This window comes from Esox lucius, chromosome 3 (genome assembly GCF_011004845.1).
Source record: "Esox lucius isolate fEsoLuc1 chromosome 3, fEsoLuc1.pri, whole genome shotgun sequence".
NCBI classification, from domain to species: domain Eukaryota; kingdom Metazoa; phylum Chordata; class Actinopteri; order Esociformes; family Esocidae; genus Esox; species Esox lucius.
In genome coordinates this window covers 13443157-13458758 of record NC_047571.1, presented here as the reverse complement: position 1 = coordinate 13458758, position 15602 = coordinate 13443157, and the positions used below count along the sequence as shown (strand labels likewise).

At 43.5% G+C, this 15602-nt stretch overlaps 2 protein-coding genes across 5 annotated transcripts; one reads left to right on the top strand and one right to left on the bottom strand.

The window, feature by feature from the left end:
• Window positions 1-515: 515 nt before the first annotated feature.
• LOC105024255 (cytochrome c oxidase assembly factor 1 homolog) lies at window positions 516-8344 on the top strand. 3 transcript variants are annotated; one of them, XM_010894090.3, is made up of 5 exons: window positions 516-604; window positions 2379-2534; window positions 7564-7715; window positions 7810-7886; window positions 8046-8344. In XM_010894090.3, the coding sequence occupies exons 2-5, from the start codon at window positions 2441-2443 to the stop codon at window positions 8158-8160; spliced, it is 438 nt and encodes a 145-aa protein (XP_010892392.1). In that variant the 5' UTR covers window positions 516-604; window positions 2379-2440; the 3' UTR covers window positions 8161-8344. The 3 variants fall into 3 exon arrangements, with proteins under 3 accessions (XP_010892392.1, XP_019896716.1, XP_010892393.1); XM_010894091.4 differs by lacking the exon at window positions 516-604 and adding an exon at window positions 622-1017; XM_020041157.2 differs by lacking the exon at window positions 2379-2534 and having other exon boundaries at window positions 520-604.
• On the bottom strand, window positions 8331-15402 carry LOC105024254 (serine/threonine-protein kinase 17A). Of its 2 annotated transcripts, XM_010894088.3 has the most exons (7): window positions 14982-15398; window positions 12501-12713; window positions 10420-10564; window positions 10174-10300; window positions 10042-10090; window positions 9771-9950; window positions 8331-9598 (listed from the first exon to the last, which is right to left on the bottom strand). In XM_010894088.3, the coding sequence occupies exons 1-7, from the start codon at window positions 15152-15154 to the stop codon at window positions 9280-9282; spliced, it is 1206 nt and encodes a 401-aa protein (XP_010892390.1). In that variant the 5' UTR covers window positions 15155-15398; the 3' UTR covers window positions 8331-9279. The 2 variants fall into 2 exon arrangements, with proteins under 2 accessions (XP_010892390.1, XP_010892391.1); XM_010894089.3 differs by lacking the exon at window positions 12501-12713 and having other exon boundaries at window positions 14982-15402.
• Between the last annotated feature and the right edge of the window lie 200 nt (window positions 15403-15602).

The following is a 15602-nucleotide window of genomic DNA, read 5'->3' as shown; positions in this document are numbered from 1 at the left end:
TTAAAATAAAATGATTTAAACAACAGTTAAAAAAAAAGACATTGTAAGGTGGAACATGGTTTTCACGAGTTACTCTCTTGGGTGTATAGAATCCATATAAAGTGTCAATTAATGTGAGAAAATAGTGGGTATAGCCAGCAGCCATGTTTACATGGCTTAGAAAGTGATGCTGGCTATAACCACTATATCCTCCCATGAATTGACATTTTATATGGATTCTATGCAGCTTAGTAAGTAACCCTTGAAATTCATGTTCCATCTTACAATGTAAATGTTTCTAGTCATTATTCAATGCACAATCTTCATAAGGAATTATACACATTGCCATGCCTTTCATGGTAGCTTTTATTTTGAAAATGAAATCTGAGTTAGCGCTGCCAGCATAATATCCTGCTGCTAGCAGAATGCTAATTCCTACCATGGTGATGTAACTGGGTAATAATAAACTTTCATAACAATCCCAAGTGTTTTCTACTGGATGGTTTTTATGTGACGTATAGATACCACGTGATGAAGCATAGCTAATCACGTGACGAACGTTTCGCCGGCACTTCTGTAGTAGGATTTGTTGTTATTGCACATTTACTACACGCTATGAGACTAGGTAATGATGATATTCTCTTTACACAACGTTTACATTTATTTATTTTTAATGTATGTATGTATTTCAATCCAAGTTAGGTTTGTTTGAATTAGGAAGCAATATGGCGACTCCCATGGATGCAGCAAACCATGCTCTATGACTCAGACACAAAAGTGAACTGCCTCAAAACCAGATGAGTCCGAAATCGCTTTTTTTTATTACATTTCGCTTTTGTCTACAAACGAAACCCAAACAACAGAGTACAGAAAAGCAAAGCTTTAATAGAAGACACTCAGCTGTATGTCACAGTTAGCTACTCAAGGTTATCTTCCAAGACTGTTGTTGCGCTTGGATTACACTAGAGAGTGATGTTGCCGCATGAAGCTTGAACTAGATCGCCCCTGACCATGAATGGATTGCAGATTGTTTTGCTTGTATGTACTGTGTAAATCTGAACTTGTGTGAGGAGATGTCAGATCATTTTTTACTGTAGGATTTTGTTGTACTTTTTCAACCTTGGTCTGCTTGTACAAGCGATCTATTACGGTTTTAAAAATGCTTACAAAAATAATAACAGTGGGCATTATTTTTTTAAAGCAGTGTTATATTTTGACAGTGCAATGTATTTTTTTTTTATAATTATTGGCCTGTATCAATTTCATATGCTATTTGCATCAGCCCATGAAGCTCTCCGCCACAGTTCACCCAAACTGTTGTGGACAGCTTGAAAATAGGGCTTCACCAACCATGAGCAATATAAATGTTATATAGATAGACTGGCACCTCTACTTTTTGACCATTTATCTGCATGCCAAAGGATGGGTATATAGTGATTGAAGACCTATTGAGTTATTAGTGTTCAGAGTAATTAGATCTGATAGCTGGGGCTGGTTCCTGCCCACTGGCCTAACATCTTGAGCCATTTGTTTCTGTTTTTAACTAGAGGTTCCCATACCAGGAAATATAAGGTTTGTGTGCATAGTTTGTTGTTTAAAATTGTCTCCAGGTATTTCAAATGGGAAACTTGCATATCCATATCCAGTCCTTTTATTTTGACATGATGGATGGACTTCAGCTAGTCTACAGTGTACATTCAAAGCACATTTCTTGATGTCAATAACAACTACTATTCTGTTACTCTTCCTGTCTTTTTTGTGGCAAATAACTCTTTCTCAAATCTCTTTGTACAAAAGCCTACTGCACTGTAATGTCTGACAAGCATTTATAAGGAATAGTTTACCCAAATTTCAATTAAGTATCTCCTATAGGGAATCTGAACACGGTATGACATCAATCATGATTTTGTATTCCATTTGCTTTTAATGTCCACATAATCCTAAATTCATCTAAGAATGGATTGTGTCTTTTAAGGATTATTTAAGGAGCAATTATGTGTTTATCTTGGTAGAGACATTGGTGAAATGCTAAATGGTTAGTATTTTAAAGATTGTCTGGTTCAAGTTAAAGAATGTATTTGTATTTATAGACATACTGGTCAAGGAAAACCATTTTTCTTGTCATTTACTTGAACATGACAGTTTGATAAAGATGACACCCAGTGTTACATCCATGAGAAAGATAATTCTTTCATAAGTTCATCTTATATTTCTATATTTCATCTTAATACAGATTTTTGCTGCTCTTGTAATGTGGGATGATTCAGTGCTCAGTGCATAGGAGTCTTGGTTAAAACATAATTTTTTGTGAAAACATTTAAGGGAGGCGATGTGTCTATTTCAGGCATTTCAAGTATATGTAAACATCGTTCTAACATTGTATGTCTGTCATTGGACAGTCCTCTGCCTTGGATTCATTTGTCACAGCGGTGTAGCGATTGTGATACTCTGAGATTCAATCATGAGGGTCCCCACAAACAAACTCCAGCAGATGGCCATTTATACCACCTTGTTGACTGGAGCTGGCTGTGGCACCATGTATTACCTAATGCAAAGTAAGTAGCGCTCTGATCTTGTCATGTATAACTTCATATCTTACCATAGAGTTGTGCTCAAAGGTTTGCGTTACCTTGGAGAATTGGTAATATACAGTATCTCACAAAAGTGAGTACACCCTTCACATTTTTGCAAATATTTGATTATGTCTTTTCATGTGACAACACTGAGGAAATGACACTTTGCTACAATGTAAAGTAGTGAGTGTACAGCTTGTGTAACAGTGTAAATTTGCTGTCCCCTCAAAATAACACAACACACAGCCATTAATGTCTAAACCGCTGGCAACAAAAGTGAGTACACCCGTAGTGAAAATGTCCAAATTGGACCAAAAGTGTCAATATTTTGTGTGGCCACCATTATTTTCCAGCACTGCCTTAACCCTCTTGGGCATGGAGTTCACCAGAGCTTCACAGGTTGCTCTCCTCCACCTTCTGTTTGAGGATGTTCAATAGGGTATAGGTCTGGAGACATGGCCAGTCCATCACCTTTATCCTCAGCTTCTTTAGCAAGGTAGTGATCGTCTTGGAGGTGTGTTTGGGGTCGTTATCATGTTGGAATATTGCCCTGCAGCCCAGTCTCCGAAGGGAGGGGATTATGCTCTGCTTCAGTATATCACAGTACATGTTGGCATTCATGGTTCCCTCAATGAACTGTTGCTCCCCAGTGCCGGCAGCACTCATGCAGCCCCAGACCATGACACTCCCACCACCATACTTGACTGTAGGCAAGACCCACTTGTCTTTGTACTCCTCACCTTGTTGCCGCCACACACGCTTGACACCATCTGAACCAAATAAGTTTATCATATTCTCATCAGACCACAGGACATGGTTCCAGTAATCCATGTCCTTAGTGTGCTTGTCTTCAGCAAACTGTTTGCAGGCTTTCTTGTGCATCATCTTTAGAAGAGGCTTCCTTCTGGGACAACTGTCATTCAGATCAATTTGATGCAGTGTGCAACACTAACAAGTCACGTGACACCAGGGAGGAAAAAATTGGTTAATTGGGCCCAATTTGGAGATTTTCACTTAGGGGTGTACTCACTTTTGTTCGTTTAGACATTAATGGCTGTGTTGAGTTGTTTTGAGGGGACAGCACATTTACACTGTTATACAAGCTGTATACTCACTACTTTACATTTTAGCCAAGTGTCATTTCCTCAGTGTTGTCACATGAAAAGATATAATCAAATATTTGCAAAAATGTGAGGGGTGTACTTATGGGATTTACATTCAACTGTAGGTCATAACAGAATGGCACAATCATAAAAGAAAAATGTCTTGGACACTCGGGTGAAGAGAGGGGCGGAGCTGTCAACTGATCACCACCTGGTGGTGAGTTGGATCCGATGGCGGGGGAGGAAGCTGGATAGACTCGGCAGGCCCAAGCGTACTGTAAGGGTCTGCTGGGAACGTCTGGCCGAGTCTCCTGTCAGAGAGATCTTTAACTCCCACCTCCGGCAGAGCTTCAACTGGATCCCGAGGGAGGCTGGATATATTGAGTCCGAGTGGACCATGTTCTCCACCGCCATTGTTGAAGCTGCCGCTCGGAGCTGTGGCTATAAGGTCTCCGGTGCCTGTCGAGGTGGCAATCCCCGAACCCGGTGGTGGACACCGGAAGTAAGGGATGCCGTCAAGCTGAAGAAGGAGTCCTATCAGGCCTGGTTGGCTTGTGGGACTCCTGAGGCAGCTGACGGGTACCGACAGGCCAAGCGGGCTGCAGCCCTGGTTGTGGAGGCAAAAACTCTGGCCTGGGAGGAGTTCGGTGAGTCCATGGAGAAGGACTATCGGCTGGCCTCGAAGAGATTCTGGCAAACCATCCCGCGCCTCAAGAGAGGGAAACAGTGCCCTACCAACGCTGTTTACAGTAGAGGTGGGCAGCTGTTGACCTCAACTGAGGATGTCGTCGGGCGGTGGAAGGAGTACTTAGAGGATCTCCTCAATCCTGCTGTCACGTGTTCCATTGAGGAAGCAGAGGATGAGGGCTCAGAGGTGGACTCGTCCATCACCCGGGCTGAAGTCACAGAGGTGGTCAAGAAACTCCTCGGTGGCAAGGCACCGGGGGTGGATGAGATCCGCCCTGAGTACCTCAAGTCTCTGGATGTTGTGGGGCTGTCTTGGTTGACACGCCTGTGCAACATCGCGTGGCGGTCGGGGACAGTGCCTCTGGGATGGCAGACCGGGGTGGTGGTACCTCTTTTTAAGAAGGGGGACCGGAGGGTGTGTTCCAACTATAGGGGGATCACACTTCTCAGCCTCCCCGGGAAAGTCTATGCCTGGGTTCTGGAGAGGAGAATACGGCCGATAGTAGAACCTCGGATTCAGGAGGAACAGTGTGGTTTTCGTCCGGGCCGTGGAACACTGGACCAGCTCTATACCCTCTACGGGGTGTTGGAGGGTTCATGGGAGTTTGCCCAACCAATCCACATGTGTTTTGTGGATTTGGAGAAGGCATTCGACTGTGTCCCTCGCGGCATCTTGTGGAGGGTGCTTCGGGAATATGGGGTCCTGGGTCCTTTGCTAAGGGCTGTCAGGTCCCTGTACAACCGAAGCAGGAGCTTGGTCCGCATTGCCGGCAGTAAGTCAGACTTGTTCCCAGTGCATGTTGGACTCGGGCAGGGCTGCCCTTTGTCGCCGGTTCTGTTCGTAATTTTTATGGACAGAATTTCTAGGCGCAGCCAGGGGCCGGAGGATGTCAGGTTTGGGGACCACACAATTTCATCTCTGCTCTTTGCAGATGATGTTGTCGTGTTGGCCCCTTCTAACCAGGACCTTCAGCATGCACTGGGACAGTTTGCAGCCGAGTGTGAAGCGGTGGGGATGAAGATCAGTACCTCCAAATCCGAGGCCATGGTCCTCAGTCGGAAAAGGGTGGCTTGCCCACTTCAGGTTGGTGGAGAGTGCCTGCCTCAAGTGGAGGAGTTTAAGTATCTAGGGGTCTTGTTCACGAGTGAGGGAAGGATGGAACGGGAGATTGACAGACGGATCGGTGCAGCTTCTGCAGTAATGCAGTCGATGTATCGGTCTGTCGTGGTGAAGAAAGAGCTGAGCCGCAAGGCGAAGCTCTCGATTTACCAGTCAATCTACGTTCCTACTCTCACCGAAAGGACAAGATCCCGGATACAGGCGGCCGAAATGAGCTTTCTCCGCAGGGTGGCTGGGCGATCCCTTAGAGATAGGGTGAGAAGCTCGGTCACCCGGGAGGAGCTCAGAGTAGAGCCGCTGCTCCTCCACATCGAGAGGGGTCAGCTGAGGTGGCTTGGGCATCTGTTTCGGATGCCTCCTGAACGCCTTCCTGGGAAGGTGTTCCTGTCCCGTCCCACCGGGAGGAGACCCTGGGGAAGACCTAGGACACGCTGGAGGGACTATGTCTCCCGGCTGGCCTGGGAACGCCTCGGTGTCCCTCCGGAAGAGCTAGAGGAAGTGTCTGGGGAGAGGGAAGTCTGGGCATCCCTGCTTAGACTGCTGCCCCCGCGACCTGGCCCCGGATAAGCGGAAGAAGATAGATGGATGGATAAAAGAAAAATTAACAAAAAAATTAACAGACCCTGTTCAAAAGTCTGCATACACTTAGTTCTTAATACTATGTATTGCCCCCTTTAGCATCAATCAAAGCGTGCAGTCTTTTGTAATAATTCTTGCAGGTGCTATAGCTGCCCATTCGTCTTGGTAAAATGCCTCCAGGTCATGCAAAGTCTTTTGGTGTCTTGCATGAATCGTGCATTTGAGATTTCCCGAGTGGCTTGATGATATTAAGGTCAGGAGACTGATGGCCATTCCAGAACCTTCACCTTTTTCTGCTGTAACCACTGGAGGGTCAACTTGGTCTTTTGCTTGGGTTTATTATCGTGCTGGAAGGTCCAAAATTGTCCCATGTGCAACTTTCGTGCAGAATAATGCAAATTGTCTGCCAGCATTTTCTGATAACATGCTGCATTCATCTTGCCATAAATTTTCACAAAATTCCCCATGCCTTTAGAGCACCCCATACCCCCCCCCCCAAAAAAAAAACATAATTGAGCCATCACCATGCTTCACAGTGGGGATGGTATTCTGTTCACTACAGGTGTTGTTGACCCCTCTCCGAACATAGCGCTTATGGTTGTGACCATAAAGCTCTATTTTGGTCTCGTCACTCTAAATTACAGTGTGCCAGAAGCTGTGAGGCGTGTCAAGGTGTTGTCAGGCATATTGTAACCAGGCTATTTTGTGGCAATTGCAGAATAAAGGCTTTTTTATAGCAACTCAACCATGCAGCTCATTTTTTTTCAAGTATTGTCGTGTTGTGCTACTTGAAACAACCACACAATCTTTTCCCAGAGTCTGTATTTTTCTGAAGATTACCTGTGGGTTTTTCTTTGTATCCCGAACAATTCTTCTGGCAGTTTTGGCTGTAATCTTTCTTGGTCTACCTGAACTTGTGGCTTGGTATCAAGAGATCCTTGAATTTTCCACTTCTTAATGAGTGATTGAACAGTACTGACTGGCATTTGCAAGGCTTTGGGTATCTTTTTATATCCTTTTCCATCTTTATAAAGTTTAATTACCTTGTTACGCAGGTCCTTTGACAGTTCTTTTCTGCTCCCCATGGCTCAGTATCTAGCCTGCTCAGTGCATCCACATGAGAGCTAACAAACTCATTGACTATTTATGCACACACACTAATTACAATTTGTGTCACCTTGTGTGTCTGTAACAAGGCCAAACATTCAAAGGTATGTAAACTTTTGATCAGGAGCCAAAAAATGATGTGATAATAAATGGCTTCGTATGATCACTATCCTTAAATAAAAGACGTCATAATGTCATAATTTCTGTCTCCGTATGCAAACCTATGAGAACAACTGTACCTTAGTTTGAAAGAGCCAACCAAATCTGGCTTATTCAGTGTTCTTAATTGCTAGGGAGGTGTCATACAAAAGAAAGATGCCATACAAAGCAAGATGTGATAAGTCTAGGAATAATGTGGTCACCTTAGAGTTTGAATACTCATATAATGTATTTGTTCTGGCCTTGTATTGTCTAGAGAGCTTTTCCAGATCAGACTACCACAGTCTAGCCCTGGAGAAACTGAAGGCCAACCAGTCAGCCATGGACCGTCTAGGAGCCCCACCCCTGAAGGTCCACAACATTCATCTGTCTGACCGGTACAACCGCGTGGAACCCTACACTGCTCAGGTCAGCGCTCCAAAGGTCACTCCTTCATGGAACCAACTATAAGCATCATCATTATCCATCACTGTTAAACATATTCATGAGACCTCTGTTTCAGATCAAAATCCCAGTGACAGGTTCTAAAGATGGTGGTTACCTCTACACAACCTCAGTGAGAGACCCACAAACCCTTGGGTAGGTGATCTTCTGCAATATAGTTTTATAGGACTCTCTCTTGAAGGAAATTGATTGATCCAAAGAATGATAACTTCTGCATTATAAGTACATAGGCCGTTTGACCGCATACCGTTTAATGCATGCTGTACCTTTGTTTCTTCTCTCTGGCTGTGCTAGGTGGAATTTAACACAGGCAGTGCTGCAGCTTAGAGAGGGTCAGAGTATTGACCTTCTCACATCCACGTTAACAGATAAGAAAGAAGGACTTGACACAGACAACTGGTCTTCATAATATACCCAATGTCATTCCTTCAGCACCCCACTGGACCTTGTTTCTGACGAAGGGCATGCACACGTTAGCCCGAGTGCCTGTCTCTTTAGCTAAAAGTCTTTGTTACATGACATTGAGTAAAGGGGGTGGAATGTAAACAGCCTTCTGGTTTAAAATCAGGCACAGAAATGTAATTGCTTTGACAAATGTTTATTGATGGTACTTTGTACATCCTTAAGACATTTATATACATGGTACATATTGTACAAGGTTTACATACTATACAACAGGAGTAAGCAAATGGCAGGGGTTGGGATTTTCTAATAATTTGTAATTTAGGAAATCCTACAAATGAAACAGAGACATTGAGCTTTTCAATGTATGAAATTGTTCTTCATTTCTCCCTCTTTGGGTTTCGTTGTGTTGAACTTAGTGTACTAGTATCTTTTTGTCATTTTTCCCTGGCCTCCTCACCACCCTATATGATAAATCCCAAATCAGATTCTAGTTGCCTACACCTGCTGTAGAAGGAAATAAGTGCTGTCCGTTATTTCTTGCATATTTATTATAAACAGTGCTGTCACAGGCAAATAAAAAAAAGTAATGCCTTGAAAGAATCAAAAGGGGAAGGAAGGTACGGTAAAGAGAATTTATGTAATCACTTCATCTACATATCTATCTGGCACATGAAACATTTTAATTTGGCAATGCCTTAATCTTATTGTACAGCATCTCTTGACTTTAGAAGGAAGGTTTTGTTCTGTTGTCATTTATCGGGGCAGGACTTTTTCCGCAGTGAAATCTGTAAGACTTTATGAATAAAAACAAAAAAACGTAAATAATCACGGTCATATAGATCAATACAAGTTATAATAGCAAACAATTGTCCTCAAAAGATAACGTTAATATTAGGAAAAGAACGACAAACTAGTAAAACATGACCAAAAACATTGAAAGTAAGCACAAGTAACAGCACCAAACAAACTTTGGGAGTTCATAAAACGATTTAATAAAATGTCTTAAAATGGGACACAGACAAACAGATGTAGTTTGGTTGGAGACAGTGTGGTGTGTTTGGTAAACAATATAATAAGACAATTGGAGTCACGATCCCCCCTGACAGTTGGAGTGCTTACACCATCAGAAGATGATCTTCTGCACAGAGCTGAAAGGCTCCTCGAAACGGAATCGCTTAGACACGACCTTTGAATCTGGGGACAGTGTCTCTGGGTCGAGCGTCGGTGACCTGCATTGTTTCATGGTATAGGCTGCCACTACTATCAGCTCCTCTACCACAGAACCTTCATCCCCTGAGGATGGCGAGCAAAAGGATGACAATGAGGTTGATGGGGAGGTGTGTGCTGGTTGGCAGAACTCGCTGGTGAGATCCTCTTCGGTCTTTTGGGCTTGCTCCTGGAGCCAGCGATGTCTTAGGCACTCTTCAGCAGTGGCACGACACCTCGATTCAGGACAGAGGGATGCATCATATTATTATGTTACATCTTAAAATCTAAATGATCATAAAAAAAAATCTGTGCCGTGCTTTTCGGCCAAGTCTTGGAGGCGGATCCTCTAGGAACTAACATTGAAGGCGAATCATTTGCAAACGACTACATCAGTTTAATTCTCACTTAGGCTCTTTGATGAGGAGCGACTGGATGAAGTCGACGGCTGAGGCTGGGAGGTCCTGGAGCTCATCCTCCGTGTAGTCTATGTTGATCTGGGAGATGTTGAGGAAGGTCCCCTGCTTGTCATCTCCAAGAAATGGCGAGGTCCCCGTCAACATCACATAGGCCAGCACCCCGATGCTCCTTGGTAGGCAAGACATCGCATCCTAATTGAAACTCCATGGTAATCATCAGTTCAAAAAAGGTGTAGCCTGAAATAATTGACTTTTCTTACCACATGTCAGTTGCTGTGCTGATTGGTTCATAATTCAGAATCTCTGGGGCTGCCAACCAAAGAGAAACCGTCAATACTTTTGCTAGATTAAGACGGGCCTTATCATCAAGTTGGAACCATTTATACACTCACCGACATACTCTGGCGTGCCCATTATCTCCCTGAGCTCTTGGTTCTGACACAGCCTTCTGGACAGGCCAAAGTCCACTATCTTTATATCCCCCAGGGGACGACCACTGGTCAGCAGGATGTTCTGGGGCTGAGAGGAGCAGCAAGTCGATGTTGAATTATTTACTTATATTCTATCACGATGATGCACTTTGTAACAGATTCAAGTATCCTGACCAGAGAACACAAATACAGCCTCACACTATGTACCTTGAGGTCCAGGTGAACGATATTGTTCCTGTGTAAAAAGTCCACACCCTCTAGGATTTGTCTCATTAGCTGTTTGACCTCCTCCTGGGTGAATGCCTCGTCTCCCTCAGCGACACACTGGTCAAAGATCTCCCCTCCCGCAGCACTATGGACACAGACCAACACAAAACGGAGTCAGAGGTGATTGGAATGATATGGAATGTCGCTGACAACGCCGTCGACCAACGCTCTCTATATAATCAACGTTAAGGAGCCAACAAAAGTTTTCCAAAAATGTGGTTAAATCATTTTTCCTGTCACCATTTTGAAAAAAGGCAGGTATTTTTGTGCTTAAGTTTAGGGCAAAAGTTACAATTGTGGTTAGGCGTTAGGGCTAAGTTAAGTTTAAATTTGAACAGGCAAGTAAACACGTGTGCAGTGTGGTCGATGGGTGTTTTTCCTCTGATCCAGGACAGCTGCCAGCCTCCAGCTTCTCACGTGTCAGCCGACAGAACCAACGACCCATCCACTCTGGGCCTCTCCCTTAGTAGCCCATCAGTGCCTGAACTGAGCTCGGCTATCCCTCTATCCAAACCTGACCCAGCGCCCTCATTTATCTGTCATGCCCTCCAGAATATCTCAAGTGTCAATTGCAAATGATCCCTCTCACCCCACAGATAATTATCAATACTGCCGGACAAAAGACAGTTCCGCTCCATTTCCTGCCAGAGTAAAAAAAAAAAAAAAAAAGCCTCATTATCTGTTGTAGAGGTCTCTAAACTAGCGAAATGGTATGAGATCATCTCAATTCACAATGACCCACTTTTAGGGCATTTCCTCATCCCGTGCACCGACCAACACTCGGTAGGGCAGAGAGACATGCTTCAAAGTCACGTTCCAATTTGCCTGGATTAGAGCGACAAGCCAAGCTAGCCAACAAGCTTCCACTCACTGGGCTCTTTCAAAAGAGAGATTAAAACATGAATACGACACAACACAAATGTAATCAGTTCTGAACTATAAATATCTCCGCTTGAGTACTGCTTATGACCTACTCAACTGACAAGCGTCCAAAGCACAGAAAACAGAGCAACCCTAACACAACCTTCAGTAGAAAACTATATTCATTATATTCAACCTATATAGATGGTATTCCATTTTCCATAAGTATTTCACATATCCTGTATTTGACCTGGACTGTGTGTTTGCAATCATGGATTGGATATCCATTGGAGAGCGGGTCAGTGGAAACATCCTGTATTATTACACATGCGGTTTCAACTCAATAGGGAATACAAAAAAAAAAATTCATTGTCTGGATTTCCTTGACCAATGCAGCACTGGGTTAACTGACAAGTTAAGGAGTCACTGGTGCACTAAGTTAGCAGATGACCACCTGGTACTGGGAAGCAGCAGGGGTCTATCATCCCTCTAGCCTTCTCCACCCCAGGCAGGGATGCGTGGCAGACGCCACAGCAGGGTTTAGGGTTAGCCGGATTAGCCTCCTATCGCTTCCTCAGCAAGAGAGGGACAGGTGGTCTTTCCAACACACTGCACAGTCGATCCCCCAATCCTGCAGTGGGACTGGTAGTATTCGTTTGACTCTCGGCAGACCAAAGTGGAAGAAGAGCTTGAATTTGACCTCAAGCTGACCTTCCTATAGCTTAAAGGGGTCATGCAGGTGTGTGTAAACAGTGACAAGGTGGACACATCTGCAAACAAGCTGCATGCATCAACTTTCGAGTAACTCACTACTCCAGTACCAAGACCATCTCTGCGGGAGTCTTTCTAGTAATACTCACTACTCCAGTACCAAGACCATCTCTGTGGGAGTCTTTCTAGTAATACTCACTACTCCAGTACCAAGACCATCTCTGTGGGAGTCTTTCTAGTAATACTCACTACTCCAGTACCAAGACCATCTCTGCGGGAGTCTTTCTAGTAATACTCACTACTCCAGTACCAAGACCATCTCTGTGGGAGTCTTTCTAGTAATACTCACTACTCCAGTACCAAGACCATCTCTGCGGGAGTCTTTCTAGTAATACTCACTACTCCAGTACCAAGACCATCTCTGCGGGAGTCTTTCTAGTAATACTCACTACTCCAGTACCAAGACCATCTCTGCGGGAGTCTCGTAGACCTGGTGCAGGCTGATTATCCTCGGGTTGGGTTCGGTGAGCTCCAGCACAGCGATCTCATGGAGCACCTCAACTCGGCAGTCCTGGCCCTTTCTCCTCTTTCTCAGGAACTTGGCTGCGTACACTTTCCCTGTGCCCTTCTCCATGCACCTCCTCACTACAGCGAACTTTCCCCTGGAGAAAGACAGGGGACGTAATTTTTACAGACCAGGCCTTGATGAGCAAACTGCCTCATAACCTCGGTTCAGAACACAGGACTATAACATTACCAAAACACAGTCAAAAGGTCTTAGTGAGGTCTAACTAGGGATGAGTGGTTTTCAGTAATTGTTGATTACATGCATTTACGACGCAGGCTTCTCTGTCCTTTCATTATCTGAATGCAGATACCGTAGACAGTAATAAAGAATGATCGTAAACTGGGCATTAAGGGGACATTAAATATGTATGCGTCTCTGCATGCCCTCTTCATTGAATCAGTAAACCAAAGTGACCTTAAAACTTACCCTACCACTGATTTTAATGAGCCAGTTCAGTGCCCGGATGGAAAGCCATGCTGGGTTCATCAATGGCCTCATGCGGTATTATTGGCAGGCTAGCAGTCACATTTTTGCTCCGGGCTTGATGATCCATTGACTACCACTACAGTCATGCACACTGAGATTCAGCAACTGTAGTCCTACATATTCCAGGCCTACATATTAAAGGTCTGTAATGGACAGTGATTTCACCTAAAACATTAACCTCATGGCCATGCCCAAACCTATACCACCAATAACAGCTCTTCCCCGACATGGCTTGTAGGTGCAGAGTGGTGTGATTCATGCCTCAATCCACTAATCCAGTTATTCAAAGTGGTGTGTAGTATCCAGCTTTCAGCCCAGGATGATGTTGTTAAACCTGGCTGCTGCAGATAAACCCATTCATGTCTTTAGTGAGGAAGTAATTCTAGGACAGAAGGCAGGTGGGTTAAGGTGAAAAGCCACTTGACCCAAACTGGATCACTCACCACAAATCATTTAAAATAAAATAACTGCTTTTCCTTATTACCAGACTATGGAGAAGCCTGCACTTTGTATGACTAACTCCTGAGTGTGTCGATTCCAACAAAAAGTAGAGTATCTGGGTGAATCTTTTTTTTTTACAGTTGGTTATATCTTTGCAATAAAAGAATCCCAGAGCTGGTCAGTCTTTTAAGCAATCGGATCAGCACTGAAGATTCTGACATGAGAAGATAAGTAAAACTTTCAGCTCATTCCCCAAAGGTCTCAAATCATACTGTACATTTCATCTGGGTTTTATTTCAATTAAATTCCTGCAAATCATTTTACACAGTCCTCGAGTATCTACTAAACAGACCACTGTGAAAAAAATTGCAAAGTTCATCATAAGTCACTAGGCGTTTGCCTATCATCTCCAGGTAAAAGATAATACTACTATGCAGTCACAGGAGATCTGACTCCAACTGGATTACAACATATTACCTCTAAATCTCAGACAGCTTGGCAGGCAAATTAGCAGGGCTTACTGTAGTGTTGCACTGACCATGCTTACTAATGAAATTATTTAAGGGAATTAACAGTAGTATTGGACTTCGCAAGTGGAGTTTACAATTCACCCAATTAAACAGGGGAAAATATTACACTAGTGTTATGGGTCTCAGCAATCCAGATAAAAAAATAAATAAACGATCTAACCACTCGCATAAGGCAGTGGCCAAGATTAAATACTTTATGGCTTTCCTAGGATTGACCACATCCCTGATATTAAACTCCAGACTTCAAAGACAGCTCCACTGCTATTTTCATGATGTCCCTCTAATCAGGGACTGATTTAGATCTGGGTCACCAGGTGGGTGAAATTAATTATGAGGTAGAACATAACCAGCACCTCCAGAATTCATAGCGACTTGAATAGCCCAGTGGTTCTCAACTCCAGGCATCAGGACCCAACTTACTGCTGGTTTTCATTATAGCCCTCTAAATGTTTACTAATTTAGACCTGGGATACCAGGTGAATGCAATTAACTATCAAGTAGAATAGAAAACAAGCAGTAGTCAGGGTTCCCAGGCTAGGATTTGAGAACCCCTGCCCTGAAACTCTCTTTATCCTTAGAAATGTCTGAATTCCCTTGCCAGTACTGCATTCACAGCTCTGGAAAAGGACTGGTAAATTGGTATCATTCATGGAAATTTACTGTTTTTCTTTGTCATTCTGAAAGTTCTCATTTCTCAAGTGAATACACAGGGGAATTGGGCTCGCTATCTGATACAACGTCAAAAGGCTACATTAATGATAAAGCACAAACAAGGTATATGATAAATGTGATAGTTTGATTTTACTGATTGAAAAAGAAAATCGTGCACTGTTACAAAGCTTACCGTTGGAACGTGATATTAGAACCCCAATCTGTTAACGTTCTATCCACACCGTTCAACTCACCTGCCTAGCTCTTTGTCAGGTATAACGTTGTAGATGTCTTCAAATGGTTCGGTCCTGATTTGGGTTTTGATATTTTCAAGAAGCGAGGTTGCAATCCGGTTCGTCTCCGTCTTGCCGACGCATCCCGTAAGGTTCTTTTTGTCGCTGATCCGTGGACTAGGTGGTGGAATCATTTTAGGTTTATCTTGTTAAAAATATATATCGGTAAAATACACGTTGTTTTAACTAAGTAACAAGTTCCGCGTTTCAGAAACGTTGCGACGTTATGGCATAGCTGTCAAACGTAGCTTACTGTTACAGACGACCACGGTGTTAAGAGGTACTGAAAGTCTGGGCAGATGCCTGGTTGATATATCTCGCCAGAACGCACTTAGGTGATGTTGCCGAATTAGAGGCGGGGCTGGTTCTTGAACTCCAGCGAATGTTGCCAGCCCAGTCGTAGTACATTAATGGTGCTGACATTGTAGACGACTGTTAACAAGGATTTTGGGTCACAATGAAAAGCACATTTAAATCACTTTTTAAGTCATAAATTGAGTCAAGTGATTCTGTGATGGTTAGTATATTACTGTATATTTTAATCAAACTATGAGGGAGAAAAACAGTTTTTTTCCGTAAATA